Source organism: Saccopteryx bilineata, chromosome 2, assembly GCF_036850765.1.
Source record: "Saccopteryx bilineata isolate mSacBil1 chromosome 2, mSacBil1_pri_phased_curated, whole genome shotgun sequence".
In the NCBI taxonomy this organism is placed as follows: domain Eukaryota; kingdom Metazoa; phylum Chordata; class Mammalia; order Chiroptera; family Emballonuridae; genus Saccopteryx; species Saccopteryx bilineata.
Genome location: NC_089491.1, coordinates 310992782 through 311020180, shown reverse-complemented (window position 1 = coordinate 311020180; position 27399 = coordinate 310992782). Strand labels below are relative to the sequence as shown.

Genomic DNA, 27399 nt, shown 5'->3' with positions numbered 1-27399 from the left:
AATAGGCAGCCAACTAAATGGAAGATGGTATTTACAAACAAAAGCTCGATAAGGGGTTAATAACCAAAATATATAAAGAACTCATAAAACTTAGCAACAAACAAGCAAACAATCCAATTAAAAAATGGGGAAAAGACCTGAACAGACAATTCTCCCAAGAGCACATACAAATGGCCAACAGATATATGAAAAGATGCTCATCTTCACTAGCTATTAGAGAAATGCTAATCAAAACTACAATGAGATACCACTTCATACCTCTTAGATTGGCTATTATCAACAAGACAGGTAGTAAGTGTTAGAGAGGCTGTGGAGAAAAAGGAACCCTCATTCACTTCTGGGGAACGCAAATTAGTGCAATAATTATGGAAGAAAGTATTTTTTCCTCAAAAAATTAAGACTAGAATTACCATATGACCCAGCAATCCCTCTACTGGGTGTCTACCCCAAACACTCAAAAACATTACCACATGAAGACACATGCACCGCCCTCTATTCATGACAGCATTAGTCATAGTGTCCAAAACATGGAAACAAGCAAAGTGTCCCTCAATAGAGGACTGGATAAAGAAGATGTGGTACATATGTATAATGGAATACTCCTGAGCCATAAGAAATGATAACATAGTGACATGACAACATGGATGAATGGATGAACCTTGAGAACATTATACTGAGTGAAATAAGTAAATCAGAAAAAGCTAAGAAACTGTATGGTTTCACACATAGGTGGGATATAAAACTGAGACTAATGGATATAGAAGTGAAGTGTGGGGGGGAGAGAGGAGGGAGTGGTAGGGAAGAAGGGTGTAAAGAGGAACAAATATAAGGTGACAGAAAATGATTTGACTTGGGGTGATGGGAATACAACATAATCAACAGTTTAAATGCTATAGAAATGTTTACCTGAAACTTACATACTGTTATTGCTCAATGTCACCCTGTTACAGTTAATTTTCTAAATAATTTTTTTTTAAAATCCTGAGAATGCTGTTATATAATATGTTCACAAATCATTGCCTTTTCTTACAAACTTTTATCCCAGTTAGGGTGGTTCCTGTCACAAAGGTCGCTGTTATTCTCTGAAACTTTCAAATGGTCACACAGAAATGCACTACACCCTTAATCACCCAAATATGTGTTGGAAGTGCAGAATGTCAGGCCCTACTCCACCCCTGTTCAATAAGAACATGCATTTTAACAAGGTCCCCAGACGTTTTATATGCAACAGGAGCAGCTAAGTACTACTTCCGCACAGCCATCAATCGGCATCACAGGAGAAGGTAGGGGGCTGCCCTGCACATGAAGGGTCGGTGGAGGGTGAGGGACAGCGGGCTCTAAAGCCACAGTTTTGCTCAACGGCCAGGGGATGTACTGGCGACTGCTGTTTTCACTTCGTCTGTACCAAGCCTGAATCCTGCTCCATGAGGATAAAATTCCAAAGGTCCCCGTTCCGGGCAAGACGCCTGACCCGCCGCTGTTCGACCACAGAGTCCTTGCCCCAGCAGCTCGGCCCAGGGCCACCTCTCACCTGCTCGTTCTGCGGGAGCGGCTTGAGAGGACTCCGCGCCCCATGTCGAAACACCACCTGCACCATTTTCAACTCCAGCAGGCTCCGCTCAACGGGATGCTGACCGTCTGCTCCTCGCAGCCCAGCTAAGGCCACCCGCCGCTGGTGGATAAAGTACGCCAGCGAGGCCAGGACGCCCACGGGGGCCCACGTGCGCACTCTGAAGACCTTTGTGATCATGGTGGAAGCCCCTCAGCTGCCCTCCAGAGGAATGCTGCAGGAGGCGAGCAAACGGCCTCCGCAGGCTCCCGGGCTCAGCGGTCGCTCCCAACTCCCGGAGCAGCCGCTGGCACGCAAATCCAGGTGGGACTGCTGCGACTTCAAGACCTGAACGGGCTCCAGATGGTAGCGTAGGGTATTTTAACGCAGGTCGGTGTTGGCTTTTCCAGGTACAGACTGGGCAGGGGACAAGCTCAGTTCCTTATCTTTCGCCTTCTAAGGAACCTTAAACTTGTATTCCAAGTTGGGCCTCCAACACTCTTGAAGGGACAGGAACTATCCCTGCGTTCCTCGGTAGCGGAGACTCCACTAACAGAGAACTGGGTTCCACTTTTCTACACGCAAACTCACACCCGCCACCTCCCGCAGCCAGAGCCCTTTCCAGGTGGACCTCGAGCAGAGGAGTATGGGAAAGCGAGTTCCGCGGTAACGCCTGTTCCGAAGTTGAGTTTTGAGAACTACAACTCCCACAAGGCTGCGCGCGGCGGGGGCCGTCACTATGAGGTATGTGTATATATAGAACTGCAGTGGGCTTTATGCTTACTTAGTCCTTCGCCGCACCCCGCCTTCAGTCAACTTTCGCCGGTACAAGTCTTCTTCAGGACTATGTGGCCAATACAGTGAGAATGAATCCGCTAGTTTGCCAGGCCAGATTATTTAGGAAACGTGAGGACAGCGGTAGAATTGGGTGTGGAGGGCAGTATTTTGGGTCTCGGGCATGTAGTAGCTTTCATTGAAATCCTGAAGGCGGGGGTTGCTGAAGCTAAGAGCTGGAACGCCTACTTACTAAATTAATACCATTTGCAAAGGACAGCAGTAGGTGCTTTGTATCTAGTCTTCATTTACTGCCCCGCGCCCCCACTTTCGTTAAAGAGGCTTAAATTATTACAGAAAGCAGGACTCTGACTGAGCTCACTGATGTGTTTACTTACATCCAGAATATTTCTTATGGAAAAATCCAGGCCTTGTCTGCAGGTTTTCCACTGACTTAAGTACCTTAAGTTACCAAGAAGTATGCTAATCCAAACTACCTGCTGGTTTGGCTCTCTTGTATGTACAGTTGCCCTAAGCCTGTGCTCCAGAACTTGGCAACAAGGACACAATCAGACCAGACCATCTGTTTCTATCTCAAGGCAAAGGTCAAGTTGAGAGGAGAGACTCTTGTGAGGAGAGTCTGAATATATAACATCTACCCCGTTCTTTCATCATTCTGAATTCTATTCTTGGATCGAACTGGACCATATGTGAAGGTAACATACTTTGGGAGTATGGCTCCTGACATGAGTTCAAACTTGTTCACCACACTAGAAGTTTCTGAATGTGCTGCTGTGGGGAAGGGTCATTTTGGAACACTGCACATTGTCACAATTTCCCCCCAGACTTAGCCAGTGGACTCACTTTTCAGAGTCTTATTGTTCTGAGGTGATTAGAAACTGAAAATTGTTTTTTCTATAGCCCATCTAAGGCATCAGGAACACCAGACAGCATTGCTTTGGAACCTGTATGATGAAATGTAACCCCATTTTGTTACATTTGAGTGGAGGAGAGCTGTTCTTAGTACTTTATTGAGAATGTGGTACAGCTTTAGTGCATCAGGGCCCTGGTGTTTGAACGGCTTCAGCATCTCTGAAAACCTGAGCCTCTTCAAAGCAATGGATTATTGGCATCTGGGTGCCAATACATTCTGCATAATGGACAGGCAGTCCTCCCCCACACCCTGCATTCTTGTAGCCTGGCTCAGACTTGTCAGGCATTATGAGTGAGCACCTTTAACCTGTATGAGCAATAGCAGCAGTTTATCCTGCTGGGGTGCACATGTGTGGCTGGGATGAGGTTGGGAGTGTGTGTGCTGCTGCTGGGGATGTCTCAGCAGATCTCTACAGAAGCCAGAGCAGGTTAGCTTGGAAAATGACATTCCATGCAGTAGTTGAAAACACTGTTTTTCCGCACATGTAAGAAAACCCTTGAGATGTCCTACAAATATTTGATGTGTGATATGCAGTAGTGCTGGTAGTGATAGTAATCTGCAGTTTAAAAGAGAAATCTTGAATTATGCTCTGGGGCTGGCTCCAGAATTGGAGGATGGGGAAAACTGAACATTTATTGTAACCTTGGTTTTACCAGCAGACAGGACTGGCCTGAGAAATAATCCCTCTTCCCACCAAATTGCCTCTCTCTCTCTCTCTCTCTCTCTCTCTCATTCTCTCTCTCTCTCTCTCAGTTTGAGCAGATTTTAATAAAATCTAAAATTTTTTGTCAATTCTTTTTTTTATTACATCAAAATTATCTTTTAGTAGTATGCCAAAACTCAGTTTCAGCGATGAGATTGGATAAGAAACAACCACATTCACTGTTTTATCTCCAGTAGTGAGCACAGTACCTGGCTCATAATAAGTAGTCCATGAATACTTGCTGAATGGAACTATAGGATATATCATTAGAATATTTTTAAGGACACTGTCTACTGCATCACCTATTACTCTCTATTTAAATCTTCTCCTGAGAAATTTATATTAGGCTAAAGTGTTAGCATTAGAACAAGCATTAAAGAGTATGAAGATGATTTTTTTCCTCCTTTTTGCCTTCATTGACAGGAAGCTGGAGCCTGATTTTAAACAGCTACAGCAAATATTTAGAACCTAATGGCCAGTATAGCTGTCATCTTTTCCTCTGGGATATCACCCTAGATTGGAAGGGAAGAAAACTGGAGAAAAGTCAGTTAGGAGGCTGTTGCAGCATTCCAAGTGTGAAAGCTTTAGAAAGTATAATTAACAATAGAGAGTGAGAGGGAGGAAGTGTAACAGGAAAACAAAGCCAGACTCTGGGTTACCCATCACCCTAAATGCTAATAAAGATAGACCGGGTAGATATAGGTGTGTCTTTAATCAGAGAACGCAGGTGAATCCTGTCCAAAAGAACTGCCTGTATTTCTGTGTGTGTGCGTGAGAGAGAGAGAGAGAGAGACAGACAGACAGACGGACATGAGAAGCATGTTGTGGCATGCTTAGTTGTTCATTGATTGCTTTCTCATATGTGCCTTGATCCAGGGGCTCCAGCCAAGCTAGTGACTCCTGCTTAAGCCAGCAACCATGGGGTCATGTCTATGATCCCACACTCAAGCCAATGATCCTGTGCTCAAGCTGGTGAGCCCACATTCAAGCCAAATGAGTCCACAGTGAAGCTGGTGACCTCAGAGTTTCGAACCTGGGTCCTCAGCATCCGAGGCTGATGTTCTATCCCAGTGGTAGGCAAACTCATTAGTCAACAGAGCCAAATATCAATAGTAGAACGATTGAAATTTCTTTTGAGAGCCAAATTTTTTAAACTTAAACTATATAAGTAGGTACATTCCTTATTGAGGTAGCACCTGCATGTGGTATTTTGTGGAAGAGCCACACTCAAGGGGCCAAAGAGCCACATGTGGCTTGCAAGCTGCAGTTTGCCGACCACTGCTCTATCCACTGTGCCACCACCTCCTAGTCAGGCTGCTGCCTGTATTTCTTAGGCAGCAAAATAAAGATTAAGGTTTGTAGGCTAAGCTCTTATTTATCTACAGTGCCTTAACTCCTTGCAGGAAATTTTGTGACTCAGCCCTTATAAGCAATTATTGTAATTTAACCCCTTACATTTTCCACTGTTAGTTATAACCATCTTATATCTATAAGATTTGTTTCATAGGGAAGTAATTATTTTACTGCTTTTCTGGGCCTTGAGCTTAAATGCAACTGAGGCCTAGATGTTATCCCTATGGGTTAATGCTTAAGTGCTACTTTCTGATCTCCTTGGTTTATTTCTCTGCTAAGGCCTTCAACCTGCATTCCCAGCAATATGCTAGTGAAGGAAGAGTTGCCCTGGGGGCAAGGTTCCTGTTTTCTTAGTTTTGGTCATTGCTAGACACTTGGGGCTCTCCTCCCTGGTGGCCTTCTCTGCTCCCTGGCCCATAGTCCTTGCTCTGCTCACCTGTCTGTCTACTATATTCCCCCTTAAGGATCGTGGTTTTGAATTCTTTCAGGGAAGGGGGCCTAGGGTCTCTTCTGTAGCTGCTCCTGCTGAAGAGGGGTGATATTTTCCTTCAGAGCCAAGAGATCCTGTAGAGGAATGATGAGGCCTGGGCACAGAAGGAGGTGATGTTCCCGAGTATGAGTAGGGCTTATAACCTGGTGGAGACAGACTGTGTTACAAATTTCAGTGTTATTGGGGGAAAGCTAGAATGACAGAATTATGAAACAATGTTCTTAATAATTTCAAGTTAAAGAATGGGAAACAAAACTAGTTCAGAGGGCTATAGCCAAAACATTCAAGAAATTCAGAAAAATTTAGGATTTAATCTAGTTTCTGAAATTTATAACTGTGTGGTAGGTAATAGATTCTACTGAAATATAAGTTTTCTCTCTAAAATGACCCTTATTTTTTATTAAAGAGCTAAATTAAAATGAACTCAGTTATAGTATTAAGTCCAGTTTTAACTTGACCTGGTAATTTGCATAAACACAAGAATACCAGTTGATCATATTGGCTTTTTAAAAATCTGCTTTGCTGGAATTTCATGAGGAATTTTCAGACTGAGGTTTAATCAGCCCTTCAGGGCACATGCACACACCACACACAAACACACATACCCACACCACATACACACACACCACACACACACACACATAAAAAAAACTAAGCCACACAGTTGCCATCAGACTTCACTTGCAATACCTGTAAGTTTGGGTGAATTCCTCAAGCTCCTGTGGCCACAAAGAATGTCCCAAGCTCCCTTTTCTTGCCATTTCCTAGGAAAGCAACCATTTCTTACCTGGAAATGCCACAAACCATGAATAAGCAAGGTATTCGGCTGTTTCTTCATTGGCTTTCATCAGTTTCAAAGTCAATCTCAATTCCTTAAAGCTTTCTGGTGACATCTAGAGTCCAGGCATGTCCTTTTCAGACATGACATTCCAGACAAAGTCTTGGTTAATAAAACCATAATTTAAAAATGAGTTCTGTATCTTATAAAGAGAACAGATTCTTATTGGGTTTATGTAAATAAATATATTATTATTACAATAATACTTATTAAGAGTTGCCAGATTCTGAAGGGATTAAGCAGGGAGAAAAATATAAATGCCCTAATATTTATTTATAAAGATATATTTTATTAAATTGTTTTTAAGAAAAAAACAAGTTTCCTTATAGCTGGAAAACAAAAAGATTTAAGAATCAATAATATTTTGAACATAGAAAAAAGAATAATAGATTATTTTTCATTCAGCTCTATAATTAATTCTTGTTTATTTTGGTTATTTGCCAGTGCTTTTATGAATCCAGTTATTTTTCAGAGTTCTATAAATGTTTATATGGTTAAAAGGAATGATCTGATCATTTATTTTCAGAAACTTATGTTTTAGAATAAATCTAAGTCTTATTTCATGGATGTTGGTCAAATAAGTTTGTAGATATGATATATCTGTTTGCTCGCTTATAGTTTGTATTGGGTGTGGGGGACAGGCTATAAGCAGGCAGGGTCGTTATAGCCTAAGGCAGGGGTTGGGAACCTTTTTAGCTGAGAGAGCCATGAACGCCGCATATTTTAAAATGTAATTCCGTGACAGTCATACAACGACCCATGTACATTAAGCATTATCCAATAAAAATTTGATGTTGTCCCAGAGGACAGCTGTAATTGGCTCCAGCCACCCGCAACCATGAACATAAGCAGTAGGAAATGAATGGATTCTAATACAAGAAAATGTTTTATATTTTTAATGTTATTATTATTTTTATTAAAGATTTGTCTATGAGCCAGATGCAGCCATCAAAAGAGCCACATCTGGCTTGCGAGCCATAAATTCCTGACCCCTGGCCTAAGGCTTAGTTTTTTTATTTTTGTTTTTTGTTTTTGTTTTTTTTACTTCTAGGAAGGCACACAGCCCCCCATTGTCACAAAGCCAGCAGATTTTCCCACATTTGGGAAAATTGCAGGGGTCAGCACATCCGGAGTGCAATGAATAAGCCTCGCCCTGGGGAAACCACCTCAATGAACATGGTACCTCCCCTGCCGGTACGTATCCCTAAGACTTAGTTTTAAGACTAAGCTTTTCCCCACACCCTTGACTGTTGCATGATAGGGTGGTGCACTCTTATGAAGAATCCCATTTATAAGTGACTTTATATCAGAGAACCCTTGTTTGTACATTGGATTAAAGGTTTTGATTTCTACACTATAAAATGGGGCAGAGGAGCCCATGCTGGAGGAGAGCAGAGAAAGGCCACATGGAATAGAGGAGAAGCAGCCAAGATAGCAGAGTGCTGAAGGAGAAGCCAGTTTGTGCAGTTTGTGCAGAGAGAAGGAGATGGGGAACAGAGGTGAATAAGGCTGCTGAAGTAGACACCTTTGATTCTAGGAATACTCAGATGAGTCAATGGCTTTGGGAGCCCTGAATGGAAAGGGAAGAATTTTCCCACTGTGTGTATTTCTCGCCCACCAGATGCGAGCTAGGACGAAAGGTAATGGGCCACCAGTTCTTGGCTCCATTGTTTCAGTACGGTCTGTCCGAATCAAATGCAAACCTGCACAGGCCAGGCAGCTGTGATGGTGGCCTCAGCTACTGGCTTTACAGAGGGGAAGCTAAGACAGGACTCTGGGGAATCCTACCATTTAAGGGAAGGGCAGAGAAAGAGAAGCCTGAGAGGTGGCAGAGAGAAAAAAAGAAAAGACAGATATCAAGGAAGCCAAGAGTAGAAAGGTTCTAAGAAGAGAATGAATAACTGTGTCAGATGGAACTGAGGGGTCAAGTAATGTACAGACCAAATGTCCATTGGATTTGACAACAAACTAATCTTTGGTCACCAGTGAGATATTGGGCAAATGAGTTTGTAAAATTTGTATTTTTTTTTAGTTTACTCACTTTTATTGTTTAAAAATGGCACTGGGCCTGACCTGTGGTGGCGCAGTGGATAAAGCGTCGACCTGGAAGTGCTGAGGTCGCTGGTTCGAAACCCTGGGCTTGCCTGGTCAAGGCACATATGGGAGTTGATGCTTCCAGCTCCTCCCCACCTTCTCTCTCTCTCCTCTCTCTCTCCCTCTCTGTCTCTCTCTCTCTCTCCCTTTCTCTCTCCTCTCTAAAAAAAAATAAATAAAGAGAAAAAAATAAAAAATAAAAACATAGTTTAAAAAAAAATGGCACTGGGCAGCCATATGTGTGCTTGCCCTCAGAGCAGGGCAGTTGATTGCAAATTGTGGATTTCATTTCTGCTTGGGAGGGGCCATTATTTTGCTAATGTTTGCTGGAGCAGGAGTCTTTGTGGGCCCAGAAAGAGCAGAGAGAGATGCAGAGTGCTGAAGAAGGAAGTTTGTGCAGAGAAAGAGAAAGTGTGCAGATGAGGAACCAGAGATGAGGGGCTTTGCGAGCTCCACAAAGACTGGTGGGGCCTTTGATTCTAGGAGAAACTGGAGAAGATTCTCCTGGTTGTGGAACTGGAGAATGTGTCAGGGCTTTGGGAGCTCTGAATGGGAGGGAAGCGGTCTTCCCTGTGTATTTACTCATCGGCCTGTGCGAGACTTTAATAAATAAAATGGCCCACTGTTTTTTGGCTCCACTGTTTCTTTACCATTTCTCCGAATTCAATGAGAACCTGCATGGCCATGACGGTGGTGACCCCTGGCCCTACATGAGAACAGTTTCGGGGGAAATAGTGGAGTAGAAATTAAATAGAAGTGGGCATTGAGTGGGAAGTAAGTGTAGACATCTTTAAGAAGTTTAGCTGACAAGACAGGGTAAACAAGTACAGTAGTAGCTGGAGGTGTTTGGTTCCTGAAGTGAAGGGAGATTTGTCTTTTGAAGATGGGAAAAGTTTGTATACATGTTTAAATGTTGATGATAGGAAGAAGGCTGTAGATAAGGAGAGGTTTAAAATATAAGACAGGGCCCTGGCCGGTTGGCTCAGTGGTAGAGCGTCAGCCTAGCGTGCGGAGGACCCGGGTTCGATTCCCGGCCAGGGCGCATAGGAGAAGCGTCCATTTGCTTCTCCACCCCTCCGCCGTGCCTTCCTCTCTGTCTCTCTCTTCCCCTCCCGCAGCCAAGGCTCCATTGGAGCAAAGATGGCCCGGGCGCTGGGGATGGCTCTGTGGCCTCTGCCCCAGGCACTAGAGTGGCTCTGGTCGCAACATGGTGACGCCCAGGATGGGCAGAGCATCACCCCCTGGTGGGCAGAGCGTGGCCCCATGGTGGGCGTGCCCGGTGGATCCCGGTCGGGTGCATGCGGGAGTCTGTCTGACTGTCTCTCCCTGTTTCCAGCTTCAGAAAAATGCAAAAAATAAATAAATAAATAAATAAAATATAAGACAGAATACTAGATTAGGTAAAGTGCTTAAGAGGGTAGGAAAAGATGAGAGGTGCATTTAACTCTCATAATCAGCCTCAGAAGTAGAAAGTACATATTTTTCATTATGACAGGAGGGAAAGATGAGAGAACAGGCATAAGTGGAGTTATATTTATAGTGTGGGAATTAGAGTATTTTTTAAATGGTTTCTACAAAAATGGGATAAGGGTTCAGGGCTTAGTGCTTTTGAAGATTTGAGGAACATGAGAAAGTGAAAGATCTATAGGATATACAAGAGAGAGAGAGAGTGATGAGTAGGCAACAAAACTTTCTAACTTCATGTAGCATCAGAATCCTTGGGATGTTTGTTAGAATGCAGGTTCCAGAGCACCAGTGTCTTACTAGATCTGGGTAGAGTCTAGGACTCTGTACTTTAAACTAGCACCCAAGGTGATAAGACCTTTTCAGATCACACTCTGAATACCACTGAGAGAAAATAAAGGGGTGATTATTTTAGTAAGGGAGAATTTTTTACAAAATAGGAGAAAATTGCCAGTGAGAGAAAACAATTAAGATAAAGAGGAGTAACTGATAGGACAGAATCCCTAAGGACATGGGATAAAGCGTGATAAAGAAGAAGGGAGGAAGAATCAGCCTTGGACAGTGTGTAACCTCTTCAATTAAGAGCAGCCTAAGACAGAAGAGTTATGTACTTAATTAAGAGTTACAACCTGGATGACGTCAGAGTAATGGCGGAGTAGGAAGCGATACTGATAAATCTCCCCCAAAACTCAACAAGATCTTCAACCAGAAACAGAAAAACCTATACTTGGAGCCTCCAGATGCTTCACAATACACCCGAAGGTATGGTCGAGTGAAAAATTGGCTAAATATATAACCAAATCCTGAAGGAAATAGGGAGTAAGAAATGCTCCGCTTTCCTCACTAACCTAAACAGGGCGGCTTTCTCTGGTAACTGTGAATATAGAAACTGAGGCGGGCAAAAGGGGTGAATACATCCAGGCCACGCACAAACGGCCGAACCAGGCTGTGGCACGGAGATCCTAGCGGAAGAAAAACTGATCCTGTGGCAAGCCAGGCAATACAAGCTAACACTCGCGCCAAACCCAAACAAAGAAAGACAAGCGGGGCAGCCATTTTACCCGTTCTCCTGGTTGGTGCGCAGTTAGTGGGCGAGAGATCTCTTCCTAAGCCCCAGAAGTGGGTGTCCGTGTTACCCCACAGAGAGGCAGGGTCAGAGGCCTTTCTGTGGGCCGAAAGCAGAATCTCTGGGCAGCCCCAGCGCCCTGGGAAAGCCGCGCACGGGAGGGAAGAGAACTAATTCCAACGGTGGAAATTTTCCGTGCTGGTGAGGGTTTCACTCAGGGAAACGCGGCCGGCCTCATATCCTGGTGTGCGCGCGCAGATAGGTAGTGAGCGATTCCTTTGAGTGCCTCGGCAGTGCGCGCCCATGTTATCGCACAGAGGGGCAGAGTCAGGGGCCTTTGTGTGGGCAAAAGCGGAATCTCGGGCCGCCCCAGCGCCTTGCAAAAGCCGCGCACGGGGACGGAGCGAGAGCGAATTCCAGCGCTGCAAATTTCCATGCGGTTGGGGGTTTCACTCAGAGCGTGAGACTACTGGCCGGATATCCTGGTCTGCGCGCGCAGATAGTGAATGAGAGTTTCCTCCAAGCGCCACGGAAGTGGGCGCCCGCCTGTGTTACCGGACAGAGTGGCAGAGCCAGAGGTCTTTGAGTGGGCGGAAAGCCCGCCTGATTATGCTAGCAGCTCTGACTGACTGAGCCTTACCTAGAGCCCTGTACTGAGTGGGAATAGAGTGGGGAGTTGCCAGCTCTTTGAACCTCTTACTATCCAGGCAGAGGCAGCAACAACCCCATAGCTGGATTATCAGGCTACTAATTGAGGAAGGAAAGACTAGGAGAAAGGCTCCAGGAACACGGACTCTCTCACTGTTGGAGCCTATGAATGCTAATGAGCCTTGACTCCCAACGAGACTAAAGCACAATACATGACATTGCCATAGAGACTTATCAACTGCAAACCTCTACCTGAGCGTGCCAAAGGGGCAGAATCTGGGGTACAGAGTCACCGACCAGGAAGAGGGAGAGAAAAGAAAAAACAAGAAGATAACCTCTCAAAATCAAGAATAATCTGCAGACTTTATAACCTATCCCATTTTCTTATATTTGTTCGTTTGTTTCTCTTATCTTCATTCTTGATACTTTTTTTCCTCCTCCAATTTGGCCGATTAACTCTCTGCCGGTCTTACTCTCTCCTCTCCTTGAACTACACTACCCATAAGTGTTACATCTCCCATTATCTTTTTTCTCCTCTTCCTTTCTCTCTATGAGGGTTGCACTCCAAAACCCTTAACTCTCTCTCTCTCCTTTCTTTTTTCTTCTTTTAGTGGTTCCCTCTTTTTTTCTCTCTCTCTCTCTTTCTTTTCTCCCTCTATATTAGTTTCTTCCTTTCTCCTTTACATCTCCTCTCATTCAAACCTCAACAACAAACAAATTATCTTATCTGGGACTCAAACTTATGTTTGTGGCATTTTGGGGGGTTTTTACTTCACCTTTTTAACTCACTAGCAGTGCTCCCATCCCTGGCTCTCCATTTTATCTAGTTCTTGTTCCACTAAATACAATAGTATTTTTTTAATTTGTCCCCCCATTTTTCCGTTCTCCTCTTATTCCTCTCATCATAACTCTTAGACAACCAACACCTAAAAGCAAATCATTTTATTCTTGACCCAAATTTTTTCCTTATTTGCTTTTTGTGGGTCCATACCGCCCCCCCTTTTTTTTTCTTTTTTTTTTTTGCCCCTTTATTACTTTTCCCCAATTCAGGACCTCCATCACAGGCATTGTTTGTTAAAATTCACAGTTCACCACAAGATTTTCTCAAGAAAAAGGGGAGAGGAGAGGAAAAAAGGAGGGGGGGAATAATTTCCTTTTTTTAAAAATTATTATTTAATTTTTCTTTATTTCATTATTAATTTTTTTTAAAAAAAACCAACTCTTTTTGATTCTTTATTTTTTTTAACTTTTTATTCTTTATTAAATCTCATTAATACTATCAACAAAACCACCCTCAGATGCCATTAAGGAAGAGAAAATCGAATATCATGGATACAAAAGAAAGAGAGGTAACACAGCTAGATGAGGAAAAATCTATGGAGAAAAAATTTAATATATTGGAAACCTTGGAGCTAAATGACAGAGAATTCAAGATAAAAATCCTAAAAATCCTCCGAGATATACAAGAAAACACAGAAAGGCAATTTAGGGAGCTCAGAAAACAACTCAATGAACACAAAGAATATATGTCCAAAGAAATTGAAACAATAAAAACAAATCAAACAAGATGAAAAACTCAATTCACGAGCTGAAAAACGAAGTAACAAGCTTAGCTAATAGAACAGGTCAGATAGAAGAGAGGATTAGTGAAATAGAAGACAAGCAACTTGAGGCACAACAGAGAGAAGAAGAAAGAGACTCAAAAATAAAAAAAAAATGAAATAGCCCTACAAGAATTATCTGACTCCATCAAAAAGAATAACATAAGAATAATAGGTATATCAGAGGGAGAAGAGAGAGAAAATGGAATGGAGAACATACTCAAACAAATAATAGACGAGAACTTCCCAAGCCTGTGGAAAGAACTAAAGCCTCAAATTCAAGAAGCAAACAGAACACCGAGTTTTCTTAACCCCAACAAACCTTCTCCAAGGCATATCATAATGAAATTGACACAAACCAACAGCAAAGAAAAAATTCTCAAGGCAGCCAGGGAAAAGAAGAATACAACATATAAAGGAAGGCCCATTAGATTATCATCAGATTTCTCAGCAGAAACTCTACAAGCTAGAAGAGAGTGGACCCCAATATTTAAAGTCCTGAAAGAGAGAAACTTTCAGCCACGAATACTATACCCATCAAAGCTATCCTTCAAATATGAAGGAGAAATAAAAACATTCACAGATACAGAAAAGATGAGGGAATTTATCATCAGAAAACCCCCACTCCAGGAATTACTAAAGGGGGTTCTCCAATCAGATACAAAGAACAAAAAAAAAAAACAGAGCCACAAGTAAAAGCTCCAAGAAGAACACAATAAAACCAAATTTAAACTGTGACAACAACAAAAAGAAAGAGGGGGAGAAGATGGAGATTAACAGTAGCAAAGGACGATGGAGTGCAAAAGTACTCACAAAATAGTTCGCTACAATGAACAGGGTAGGGACCCTTTTCATTACTCAAAGGTAACCACCATTGAAAAAAACGCCACAGAAGCACATGAGATAAAAAAGATAGCAAGAGAGGAAAGATGTATGAAATACAACCAAATAAAAACAAAAGATAGAAAAACGAAAGAGAAGGATCAAACAAGACACAAAACTAACAGAAAGCAAGATATAAAATGGCAATTGGGAACTCACAAGTATCAATAATTTCACTAAATGTAAACGGATTAAACTCACCAATAAAAAGGCACAGAGTAGCAGAATGGATTAAAAAAGAAAATCCAACTGTATGCTGCCTACAGGAAACTCATCTAAGTAACAAGGATAAAAACAAATTCAAAGTGAAAGGCTGGAAAACAATACTCCAAGCAAATAACATCCAAAAAAAAAAAGCAGGTGTAGCAATACTCATATCGGATAATGCTGACTACAAGACAGGAAAAGTACTCAGAGACAAAAACGGCCATTTCATAATGGCTAAGGGGACACTGAATCAAGAAGACATAACAATTCTTAATATATATGCACCAAACCAAGGAGCACCAAAATATATTAGACAGCTACTTATTGATCTTAAAACAAAAACTGACAAAAACACAATCATACTTGGAGACCTCAATACACCGCTGATGGCTCTAGATCGGTCATCCAAACAGAGAATCAACAAAGACATAGTGGCCTTCAACAAAACACTAGAGCACCTGGATATGATAGACATCTACAGGACTTTTCATCCCAAAGTGACTGAGTATACATTTTTCTCCAGTGTACATGGATCATTCTCAAGAATTGACCATATGTTGGGCCACAAAAACAACATCAGCAAATTCAGAGAAATTGAAGTTGTACCAAGCATATTTTCTGATCATAAAGCCTTGAAACTAGAATTCAACTGCAAAAAAGAGGGGGGAAAAACCCACAAAAATGTGGAAACTAAACAACATACTTCTAAAAAATGAATGGGTCAAAGAAGAAATAAGTGCAGAGTTCAAAAGATATATACAGACTAATGAAAATGACAATACGACATATCAGAATCTATGGGATGCAGCAAAAGCAGTGATAAGAGGGAAGTTCATATCACTTCAGGCATATATGAACAAACAAGAGAGAGCCCAAGTGAACCACTTAACTTCCCACCTTAAGGAACTAGAAAAAGAAGAACAAAGACAACCCAAAACCAGCCGAAGAAAGGAGATAAAAAAAATCAGAGCAGAAATAAATGAATTAGAGAACAGAGAAACTATAGAAAAAATTAATAGAACAAGGAGCTGGTTCTTTGAAAAGATCAACAAAATTGACAAACCCTTGGCAAGACTTACCAAGGAAAAAAGAGAAAGAACTCATATAAACAAAATCCAAAATGAAAGAGGAGAAATCACCACGGACACCGTAGATATACAAAGAATTATTGTAGAATACTATGAAAAACTTTATGCCACTAAATTCAACAACCTAGAAGAACTGGATAAATTCCTAGAACAATACAACCTTCCTAGACTGAGTCAAGAAGAAGCAGAAAGCCTAAACAGACCTATCAGTAGAGAAGAAATAGAAAAAACCATTAAAAACCTCCCCAAAAATAAAAGTCCAGGCCTTGACGGCTATACCAGCGAATTTTATGAAACATTCAAAGAAGATTTGGTTCCTGTTCTACTCAAAGTCTTCCAAAAAATTGAAGGAGCAATACTTCCAAACACATTTCATGAGGCCCACATAACCCTCATACCAAAACCAGGCAAGGATGACACAAAAAAAGGAAACTACAGACCAATATCTCTAATGAATACAGATGCTAAAATACTAAACAAAATACTAGCAAATCGAATACAACAACATATTAAAAAAATAATACATCATGATCAAGTGGGATTCATCCCAGAATCTCAAGGATGGTTCGACATACGTAAAACGGTTAACGTAATACACCATATCAACAAAACAAAGAACAAAAACCACATGATCTTATCAATAGACGCAGAAAAGGCTTTCGAAAAAATACAACACAATTTTATGTTTAAGACTCTCAACAAAATGGGTATAGAAGGAAAATATCTCAACATGATAAAGGCCATATATGATAAACCATCAGCTAACATCATATTAAATGGCACTACACTGAAGGCTTTCCCCCTTCAATCAGGAACAAGACAGGGTTGTCCACTCTCTCCACTCTTATTTAATGTGGTACTAGAGGTTCTAGCCAGAGCAATCAGACAAGACAAAGAAATAAAAGGCATCCATATCGGAAAAGAAGAAGTAAAGGTATCAGTTTTTGCAGATGATATGATCCTATACATCGAAAACCCCAAAAAATCCACAAAGAGACTACTAGAAACAATAAGCCAATACAGTAAGGTCGCAGGATACAAAATTAACATACAGAAGTCAATAGCCTTTCTATATGCCAACAATGAAACAACTGAGAAGGAACTCAAAAGAATAATCCCCTTCACGATTGCAACAAAAAATAAATAAAACACTTAGGAATAAACATAACAAAGAATGTAAAGGACTTATATAATGAAAACTATAAACCATTGTTAAGGGAAATCGAAAAAGATATAATGAGATGGAAGAATATACCTTGTTCTTAGTTAGGAAGAATAAATATAATCAAGATGGCCATATTACCCAAAGCAATATACAAATTTAATGCAATTCCCATCAAACTTCCATTGATGTTTTTTAAAGAAATAGAGCAAAACACCATCAGATTTATATGGAACTATAAAAAACCCCGAATAGCCAAAGCAATCCTAAAGAAAAAGAATGAAGCTGGGGGCATTACAATACCTGACTTCAAACTATATTATAGGGCCACGACAATCAAAACAGCATGGTATTGGCAGACAAATAGACACTCAGACCAATGGAACAGAATAGAAAGTCCATAAATAAAACCACATATATATAGTCGAATAATTTTTGATAAAGGGGCCAACAACACAAATGGAGAAAAGAAAGCCTCTTCAATAAATGGTGCTGGGAAAACTGGAAAGCCACATGCAAAAGAATGAAACTGGACTACAGGCTGTCCCCCTGTACAAAAAATTAACTCAAAATGGATCAAAGATCTAAACATAAGACCTGAAACAATTAAGTACATAGAAGAAGGCATAGGTACTCAACTCATGGACCTGGGTTTTAAAGAGCATTTTATGAATTTGATTCCACAGGCAAGAGAAGTGAAGGCAAAAATTAATGAATGGGACTGCATCAGACTAAGAAGTTTTTGCTCAGCAAGAGAAACTGATACCAAAATAAACAGAAAGCCAACTAAATGGGAAATGATATTTTCAAACAACAGCTCAGATAAGGGCCTAATATCCAAAATATACAAAGAACTCATAAAACTCAACAACAAACAAACAAACAATCCAATAAAAAAGTGGGAAGAGGACACGAACAGACACTTTTCCCAGGAAGAAATACAAATGGCCAACAGATATATGAAAAGATGCTCATCATTATTAGTTATTAGAGAAATGCAAATCAAAACTGCAATGAGATATCACTTCATACCTGTTAGATTAGCTATTATTAGCAAGACAGGTAATAGCAAATGTTGGAGAGTCTGTGGAGAAAAAGGAACCCTCATCCACTGTTGGTGGGAATGTAAAGTAGTACAACCATTATGGAAGAAAGTATGATGGTTCCTCAAAATACTGAAAATAGAACTACCTTATGACCCAGCAATCCCTCTACTGGGCATATACCCCCAAAACTCAGAAGCATTGATACATAAAGACACATGCAGCCCCATGTTTATTTGCAGCATTGTTCACAGTGCCAGGACATGGAAACACCAAAAAGCCCGTCAATAAATGACTGGATAAAGAAGATGTGGCACATATACACTATGGAATACTACTCAGCCATAAGAAATGATGACATTGGAACATTTACAGCAAATGGTGGGATCTTGATAACATGATACGAAGCGAAATAAGTAAATCAGAAAAACCAGAACTGCATTATTCCATACGTAGGTGGGACATAAAAGTGAAACTAAGAGACATTGATACGAGTGTGGTGTTTCGGGGGGGGCGGGGGGAATGGGAGAGGGAAAGGGGGGCGGGGGAGGGGCACAAAGAAAACAAGATAGAAGGTGACAGAGGACAATCTGACTTCGGGTGATGGGGTATGCATCATAATTGAACGACAAGATACCCTGGACTTGTTATCTTTGAATATATGTATCCTGATTTATTGATGTCACCCCATTAAAAAAATAAAATTATTAAAAAAAAAAAAGTTGAGATTCACACAATGTATATAAATCTTCAATCATATACATATTTGTTCCTTAACAGATAGGAAGAATAATTTCTATCATTTATATTTTTCCTTTGATTATATCTTAGCCTTCTTCATGGGCATGTGAGTTGCTTAGTCAAATAAATGTTAAACATAAAAAAAATTATTTTCTTTTATTTTTTCAACACAGCACATCCTTTGAGATAAAACAAGTACCAATTTATTAATATTAATTCACTATAGTGTAAATAAATGGCCTTTCTTAATTTTGCCCTAATTTCATGTTGATTATTTGGAGAAATTTTGATAATTATGAATTCAAAATCATAGGGTTATATCTCTTTAATCTTAAGGCTCAGTAAAATTTATTTCTCTACTGCCAAGTTTGTATACATTATTATAAAGGTAAATTTCAAATATAGTATTTTATTTTTGTTTTAGTTTTATTCATTTAAAGCAGAGACAAAAACCAAGTGTTTGTAGTTCAACATTAAATCCAAGGTTTCTTTACACAATTTTTGGAAATTTCTTTTTTCTTTCTTTTTTTGTTAAAGAAGTAATTGGAGATACTTTAATCAATTCAAATGTGTTCACCATGTCAAATACTCCTCTTCTTTATTAATAAGTCCTATAATTGTTCAAATGAATTGTTGGCTCAAGTTGTTTTTGTTTTCATCTAAACTCTACTTGGCAGCCACGGAGACAAATTTATGACTCCAGATAAATTAGTATACCACAAAGTAATCTCTCTCTCTTTCTCTCTCTGTCTCTCATTATCACACTCTATGCTGAATCTAATTTTTCTGATTCAAGAAAGGTTATACATGCCTCTTTCAAAGATAAATATTTTAAATATACTAATACCATAAAACATTAAGTTGTCTTATTAATTTGATCTCTAATATAGAAAAAAAAATCTATAAGTAAATATGAAAGTAGAAAAATAGATAGATTTTAGGAGTGATATCAAAGAACTACTAGAATGCCAAGATCAATAATAAATGAGAAAACAATTTAAAGTTATAGTTTGGAAAATGGAACTAACATAGATGGATAGAGTCAATGTAGAGTCAGAGTAGAAAGCCAACTCAATTAAATAGAATTATTGCAATAGTAACAAACTTTTTGAGTATGCACTCTTTTTTTTTTTTTTAATAAATTTTTATTAATGGTAATGGGATGACATTAATAAATCAGGGTACATATATTCAAAGAAAACATGTCTAGGTTATTTTGTCATCAAATTATGTTGCAAACCCCTCGCCCAAAGTCAGATTGTCCTCCGTCACCCTCTATCTAGTTCTCTGTGCTTCTCCCCCTCCCTCTAACTCTCTCCCTCCCTCCCTCCCATGTCCTCCCTCCCCCCCCCACCCTTGGTAACCACCACACTCTTGTCCATGTCTCTTAGTCTCATTTTTATGTTCCACCAATGTATGGAATCATGTAGTTCTTGTTTTTTTCTGATTTGCTTATTTCACTCCTTATAATGTTATCAAGATCCCACCATTTTGCTGTAAATGATCTGATGTCATCATTTCTTATGGCTGAGTAGTATTCCATGGTGTATATGTGCCCACATCTTCTTATCCAGTCTTCTATTGAAGGGCTTTTTGGTTGTTTCCATGTCTTGGCCACTGTGAACAGTGCTGCAATGAACATGGGGCTACATGTGTCTTCATGTATCAATGTTTCTGAGGTTTTGGGGTATATACCCAGTAGAGGGATTGCTGGGTCATAAGGTAGTTCTATTTGCAGTTTTTTGAGGAACCACCAGAGTATGCACTCTTTATTCTATTTTTTAAAATATGCTTGCACAATATTAAGTAACTCTTCCCCAAAATGTTCATTTTTTATTTAAAAAATTAAATTGAAATTGAAAAACATTATATTCTCACTGTTACAACTAAGGGCTGAGAGACATTTTGAAAATATTTAGTGATAACTCAAAGGATAGAAATGTTTTCTATCATATTTTTCCTGATGTAACCTTATTGCTCAGTAGCTTATTTGAAATAAATATTTTCTTGCTCATAAAAGTTTATATTTTAGAAGTCTTACGTTCACTGCAACATTACTCACTGTGGCCAAGACACTGAAACAACTGAAGTGTCCTTCTATAGATGACTGGATAAAAAAAGATGAGGTCCATATATACAATGGAATATTCCTCAGCCATAAGAAATGGTGAAATACTGTTATTTGTGACAACATGGATGAATTTTGAGAATATGATGCTAAGTAAAGTAAGTTATACAGAAAAGGCTAAGAATCATATGATTTCATTTATATGCAGGCAATGAAGCTGAAAGCAACAAATAAAAGAAAAGCGAAAAAGAAACAAAAACTCATAGATACAGACAACAGTATAGTGGCTACCAGAGGGAAGGGGGTTGGGAGGCACAATAAGGTAAAGGGAATCAAATATATGGTGACAGAAGATTTGACTTTAAGTGGTGAGCACACAATGCAATATACAGATAATGTAACATAAAATTGTACACTTGGAACCTATATAATCTTATTAACCAATGTTACCCAATAAATTTAATTTAAAAAAAAAAAAAAGAGTTACAACCTCCATTGAGATGGAAAGAAGGAGGTAAAGATTGCATCAAGGCAAGCAGCACTGGTAGTTTCACCTTTAACAAATTATTTTTCCTGAGTGATGACTATAGCAAGCTTGGAAAAGAGAGAAAACAATAATGTTACTACAGTCAGGGAGAGCTGGGGAGTTTCCACCATGGACAAGATGGTGCAAGAGGAAGTTCTTACTTCAATTGTGCCAAAAGCTAGAAACATGAATAGACAGGGCCTGAGTGCACTCAATGCTAGAAACATGAGTGGACAGGGCCCCAGTGTGCCAAAAGTGAGCAAGATAATTGGATAGGAAAAAAAGTCTTCCCTCTCTATTCTGTAAGAACCATAGGCTTGAGCAGCAAGGGGAGATGGTCTTTGAGATGGGAGTCCACCATTCTCCCAGGTCACAGCTCCTGAATAAATCTCTTCCCTTTTGCAACAGCATTTGACTTGCAATTTGGACTTTTTTTTTAGGCAGGCAGCAAACCTATGTTTGCATTATTCAGTTGCAGTTTTGGTGACTCTGGTGGGCAGCATGGATCTTGGTAAATCCTGGGAGGCCTGGGCTAGGATCTCAGCTGCCTGTGGCAGGCCAACACCAGGAGTGGGATTGTGGGGACTTCCCAGCTGCTGAGAGCTTTCTGCTGGGATTTCCCTGCACTTCTCAAGAAGTCAGCTTCCCTAACCATTTGGCTGGTGAAAGGAAACAGGTTTCTGGGGGGTAGACCTCAAGATTGGGTAAGTCCAACCAGCATTCATACCAGGGGTCCTCTACCCCTGCTGCTTGAGCTTTGTGCCATTTTGGGTTTGTTCAGAACTGCTTGTGGAGCTAAGATGCTAGGACTTGTTTGAGAGCACTCATTTGGAATAATGGAATTATGGATCCAAGTTTTGTTCACATGTTCCCACTTTGTTTGGGGTCTTTCCATGGTTATGGTTTTGGGTTTGTACTTTCATGCCATCAGGGATTGTTCTATTTTGATTGCTGAAGGGAGTCCGCTGGGCTAAATTTTATCAGATTGGTCCATGTACAGCTATAACCCAGTGACTAAAAAGGAATTGTTTTTCTATTGTAACATTGCTTTGTATACTTTAGACTATGGGAGAAAATGGCCCCTAAATGGTCCCCTGAGTTACTACACTCTCATACAATTGGAATTGTTTTGCCAGTGGTCGGGGGAATGAGTCAAAATTCCTATGTCCAGGTGTTTATGTCTTTACACAACAAGGAGTCAGTAAAGAAAGGGAAAAAGTTAATGATGCAGAGAAGAGAATTGTCTTCAAAACCCTTCTCTGATAATAAGGGAAAAGAGGAAAATGAAGAAACGAGTCTCTTTAATGCCCTGAACCCAGGGTACCCAGAATTAGCAGCAGGAAGATTTCCCCACCATCACTTCTGCTGCTAGAGAGCCCTGAAATAATCCCAGAGGGGCAACAGCCCTACTGTATGATGAAGGAATATTGTCACCCTCAAATACCTGGGAGGGCACCAAATTTGACCAGGGAACATCCCTATCCAGAGTGGGACAATTCCCTTTGAGGCAATACACCATAGGTAGAATAAACTGGAAAGGCCAACCTGCTGGCTACTACTTAGCCCATACTCCAATTTTTACTTCAGATTTATTGAATTGAAAGAATTATAACCCCTCATATAAGGATAATCCTCAGAAAATGGCAGATCTTATCACTTCCACTTTTTTCACTGACACTCTAAACTGGGCAGATGTACAGGCTCTCCTTAACATCCTGTTAATGGCAGATGAAAGGTGGCTAGTTATAGATAAGGCTAATGAAGAGGTTCATAGCCTCCATCAAGAGAATCCCAATGGGGCTGCCAACCCAGCTGGGGTGATTCTATTAATAGAGCCCAACTGGAACCCAAATAACAGGGACCTAGCCTAGCCTTCCTAAAACATTACAAAAAGTGCATATTGGAAGGGCTTTAAAAGGGGGTGAATAAACAAAAGAGCCTAAATATGATATAGGCCATTCAACAGAAATAAAATGAAGGTCATTCTGAATTTTCAGAAAGGCTCTATTAGGCCTATCAAAAGCACACGATGCTGACCCACAGGCACCATAAAATGTCCACATTGTAAACAGGACTTTTATTGGGCAAAGTGCCCCAGATATCAAAAGGAAGCTCCAACATTTAGGCAGAGCATTGGGAATGGACTCCTTCCAGCTGGTGGACATAGTCTTTAAAGTTTACCATGCCCAGGAATTAGGAAAATTAGAGGGAGCCTCTGTTTTGTTAGAAAGGGTGCAGGGAAACCAAAAGGAGAGGGGGGACCTGGGAGGGAAAGGGAAAGACCCACTAGGCACCAATCAATGTGCCTATTGCAAAGAGAGGCCATTGGAGAAGGGACTGCCCAGAACTCTCTAAGAAAAATGGAAAGGATAGAGACCTTGCTGATAAATGTTAGAAAGAAATGCATCTGTGATGTTGGTATCTGAAGTGACTGGACAATTACAAACACAGGTATATCTGAAACCTCTAGAATGCCAGCTTGTGAAGCAAAAACTTATGCACAGTTTTCTCTATGCCAGACTGCCCCATTCCATTGTTGGGTTGAGACTTACTTTGTAAATTGCATACAGATTTCAGTTGAAATCAGGAATTCTTCTACAATATGTAGATAACTTACTCCACAATCTCTGAGGACAAATGAGAAAATAAATCACACAGTAAAGAGGACCCAGGTAGAAATATGCCAGAAAACATATCTGAAATGGGACCAGGCACTCCTTATTGCATTGCTCTGGATTAAAGTAGTGCCCCAAAGCTGGCCTAAATTAAGCCCTTTTAAAATAGTTTATTGGAGACCCTTCCAAGCTTCTGTGTTAGAAACATCCCCTTTAGATTTAAAACATAAATTAAAAAATCATACAATATGTACAATATGTAGGGAAAATACTAACCAATTTGCACAAGTTTGGTCATTGCAAGTCTATCTACCCACTTGAGGAGCCCTTGCACCAGTTTCCTTTGGGAACTAAACATATAAAAGACTTAAAGTCCTGAACAGCGCTTAGCCAAGCAATAAATTGGTCCCTATGATGCCCTGCTGACAACACATTCTTCCCTAAAGCTCTCAGGAATCAAGCCATAGATCCACCACACAAAGATAAGGTAGGCACCACCTAAGGAGTACTCTGATCTTGCTGCTACTGTTGATACTGCAAAGGACAGCTGGAGCTGCACTCCTGAAGATTTAAAATTTCCCTTTTGGAAATGGACAGTGCTTCCCAAAGTTAAGCAACAATATTACTTTTTATTTTATTCCCCATTTCCCAGACAGAGGCTTTCTTAGCAAACGTCCTGCTGTTGGGTATGCCACCTAAAGCCCCACTCAGGATTAGATAATGGGGATCCTTTAATTTCTACAGTTTTTTATTTCACTTTAATTACCCCTACCCCAGAAGGCATACTCTTTAATAAATAGTTGATTGTCTACATAATAGGTCTCACTTTAGAAGCCCATCTACATCACTCTTGAAATATGAAGCTGTCTACCCACTCTACTAGTTTAGCAGTGCCATCCCTGAGACACTGCATATGCTACTTTCTGAAGACAGAAATTTTTTTCCCATAAAAGCTTCCCTCATTTGACCCCTATTCCTTTACTAAATAGCAAGAATCTCTGGACCTACGTATAGGTAAGACTAGGCCCCTTGACAGCCAGAAGAAACTACAGTAGATGAGACCTCCATCCATTTACCCTTGTAAGGTTATAAGAGTCCAGACTTTTGAAGGGGAGAATTGTCAGGGAGTGTCAGAGGGGAAAACTCCATTGAGCAAGATGGCACAGGAAAGGTTCTACACTGAGTACACTGAAAGCTGAAAGCTTGATGAATAGGGCTGGACTGCACCAAAAGTTAGAAACATGAATAGACAAGGCTCAAGTGTATCCAAAGTTAGAAACACGAATGGACAGGGCCTGAGTGTGCCAAAAGCAAGCAAGATAATTAAATTTAAAAAAAATGTTCCCCTCTTTATCCCTATAAGAACCACAGGCTTGAGCAGGAAAAGGAAATGGTCTTTGAAATGGGAGTTCATCATTTTCCCAGATCATGGCTCCTGAATAAACCCCTTTCCTTTTGCACCAGTATTTGACTCACAATTTTGACTTTTGTTGCAGCAGGCAGTCAAACTTCTGTTTGTCTTGTTCAGTTACATTAATAATAATTTATTAAGATGACATCAGAGTAATGGCAATGTGAGGTATTCCTGATTTCTCCCCTTGAAATTTCAATAAACTGAACAGCTATAATGCAGCAAAGAAAGTCTAGCTGGGCTCTCAGGCATGCCTGAAAGATCCAAGCACTGAATAGACTAAAGGTGGGATGGGACGAAAAAGGGGGCAGAAGATAAAATGCATTCATGGTTGGGTCTGGAGAGGAGACAAACTCAGAGTAACTGGGTTATTTTTTTCTTTGCTGGACTACAAAGAGGAGGGAGACTCAGGCCGTTTGGGTTTTGTCTGAGGGGTACAAACAGGGAAACCCAGAGTGACTGGGTCTCCTGCTGGGAGGAGAAGTGAGATAAGAGGGGCAAAGTGGGAGATACCGAACCAAAGTTGACAGAGTGTGGGTTCATAGCCAGTGTTTTCCTGGTCTGCCCACAGCCTGCATTTGGCAAAGGAAAACTAAAGTGTGTCCTCCCAGCCTCCCAGATTCTGCCTCCCTCACCTCATGGTTATAGAGTGACAGAGACAAACTTCACAGCCAGCTCTACAGAGCCACTCTCCCCCAAAGAACAGAGGTTCAACAGGCCCTCTGATCTGTCCAAACATGGGAAGGAGCATCTGGAGGACTGAGATCAACATTGTTAGAACCAGAAAGCAGGAAACCCAAAGCTATAAAGCCCTCACAATATGCCCTACCACCAACACGACTGTGGCCTGGCCTATCGTATTTCCCCATGTATAAGATGCACCCTTTTTCGAAAAACTTGGGGTCTAGAAACTGGGAGCATCTTATACAGTGGTTTTGGCATTTCAAATGCTGTAGATCAGGGGTAGTACCTTTTTATACCTACCACCCACTTTTGTATCTCTGTTAGTAGTAAAATTTTATAAAATTATAAAATTTATAAAGCAGAGTTACAGCAAGTTAAAGCATATAATAATTACTTACCAAGTACTTTATGTCAGATTTTCGCTAAGTTTGGCAGAATAAATCTTTATAAAACAATGTACTATAGTTAAATCTACCTTTTTATTTATACTTTGGTTGCTCCGCTACCACCCACCATGAAAGCTGGAACACCCACTAGTGGGCAGTAGGGACCAGGTTGACTACCACTACTGTAGATGGAACTGAGGATGAGGCAATATATGAAGACAGTGATTCTTCAACTGACACTAATGAGGATGGGAGTTTTGATAGTGATGAGGAGCTGTATGAGTTTTATGATGATTAAAACTTGAGTTCAATAACTTTATGTAACACATTTTTTTTCAAATTTCAGGCCCCAAATTTAAGGTGCATCTTATACATGGGAGCATCTTATACATGGGGAAATATGGTGTATCACTGTGACAGCAACATCTCAGCAGAGAATAGCCCAGAAATTTCACAGAGATAAAACTTGTAATACAGCAAAACCTACTGAAAGAAAACAGCAACCCCTCAAAACCAAAATTTCTTTTTTTCCTTATCTTTTTAGTTTCATTTCCTTTAATTTTTGTATTTTTTAATTCTTATTTTTTTGTGATGTTTTGCTTTTTATTTTTTCTTTTGGTTTTTGATCATTCTTTTTTTTTTCTTTTTAATTAAGTGAGAAACAGAGAGGCAGAGACAGACTCCCACGTGCACCACAACTGGAATCCACCTGGGAAGCCCCTACAAGGTGATGCTCTGCCCCTCTGGGTCACTGCTCCATTGCTTGGCAACCAAGCCATTTTAGCATGGCCATGAAGCCATCCTCAGTGCCCAGGGCCGACTTCCTCAAACTGTTTGAGCCATGGCTGCAGAAGCGGGAGAGAGAGGAGAAGGGGGAAGGAGGAGAATCAGATTGATCACTGCTTTTGTGTACCCTCACCAGGAATCAAACCTGGGACTTCCCCGTGCTGGGCCAAAGCTCTACACTGAGCCAACAGGCCAGGGCCACAAACTTTGTTTTCTGTGGTTTTTCTTTTTTACTTGTCATTATATTTTAAAAATTTATATTTTTATTGTATGTTTTAATTTTTAC

At 40.4% G+C, this 27399-nt stretch overlaps 1 protein-coding gene, 1 long non-coding RNA gene and 1 pseudogene across 4 annotated transcripts in view; 1 reads left to right on the top strand and 2 right to left on the bottom strand.

The window, feature by feature from the left end:
- ACP6 (acid phosphatase 6, lysophosphatidic) overlaps positions 1–2180 on the bottom strand; it is a 42638-nt gene extending 40458 nt beyond the window's left edge. For both annotated transcript variants that reach the window (XM_066255183.1, XM_066255184.1), the window contains exon 1: positions 1532–2180. In XM_066255183.1, the coding sequence (XP_066111280.1) occupies positions 1532–1750 (219 nt within the window). In that variant the 5' untranslated portion in view covers positions 1751–2180. The remainder of the gene's footprint in view (positions 1–1531) is intronic.
- A 96-nt stretch (positions 2181–2276) lies between these two features.
- Positions 2277–27399, top strand: part of LOC136326188 (uncharacterized) — a 30665-nt gene continuing 5542 nt past the window's right edge. Inside the window, exons 1-4 of one of the 2 annotated variants that reach the window (XR_010729402.1) lie at positions 2277–2293; positions 2850–3039; positions 7693–7835; positions 26983–27054. This is a non-coding gene — a long non-coding RNA (uncharacterized lncRNA). The remainder of the gene's footprint in view (positions 2294–2849; positions 3040–7692; positions 7836–26982; positions 27055–27399) is intronic. The other variant, XR_010729403.1, reaches the window with a different exon arrangement.
- Positions 7692–7843, bottom strand: LOC136327669 (U1 spliceosomal RNA; annotated as a pseudogene).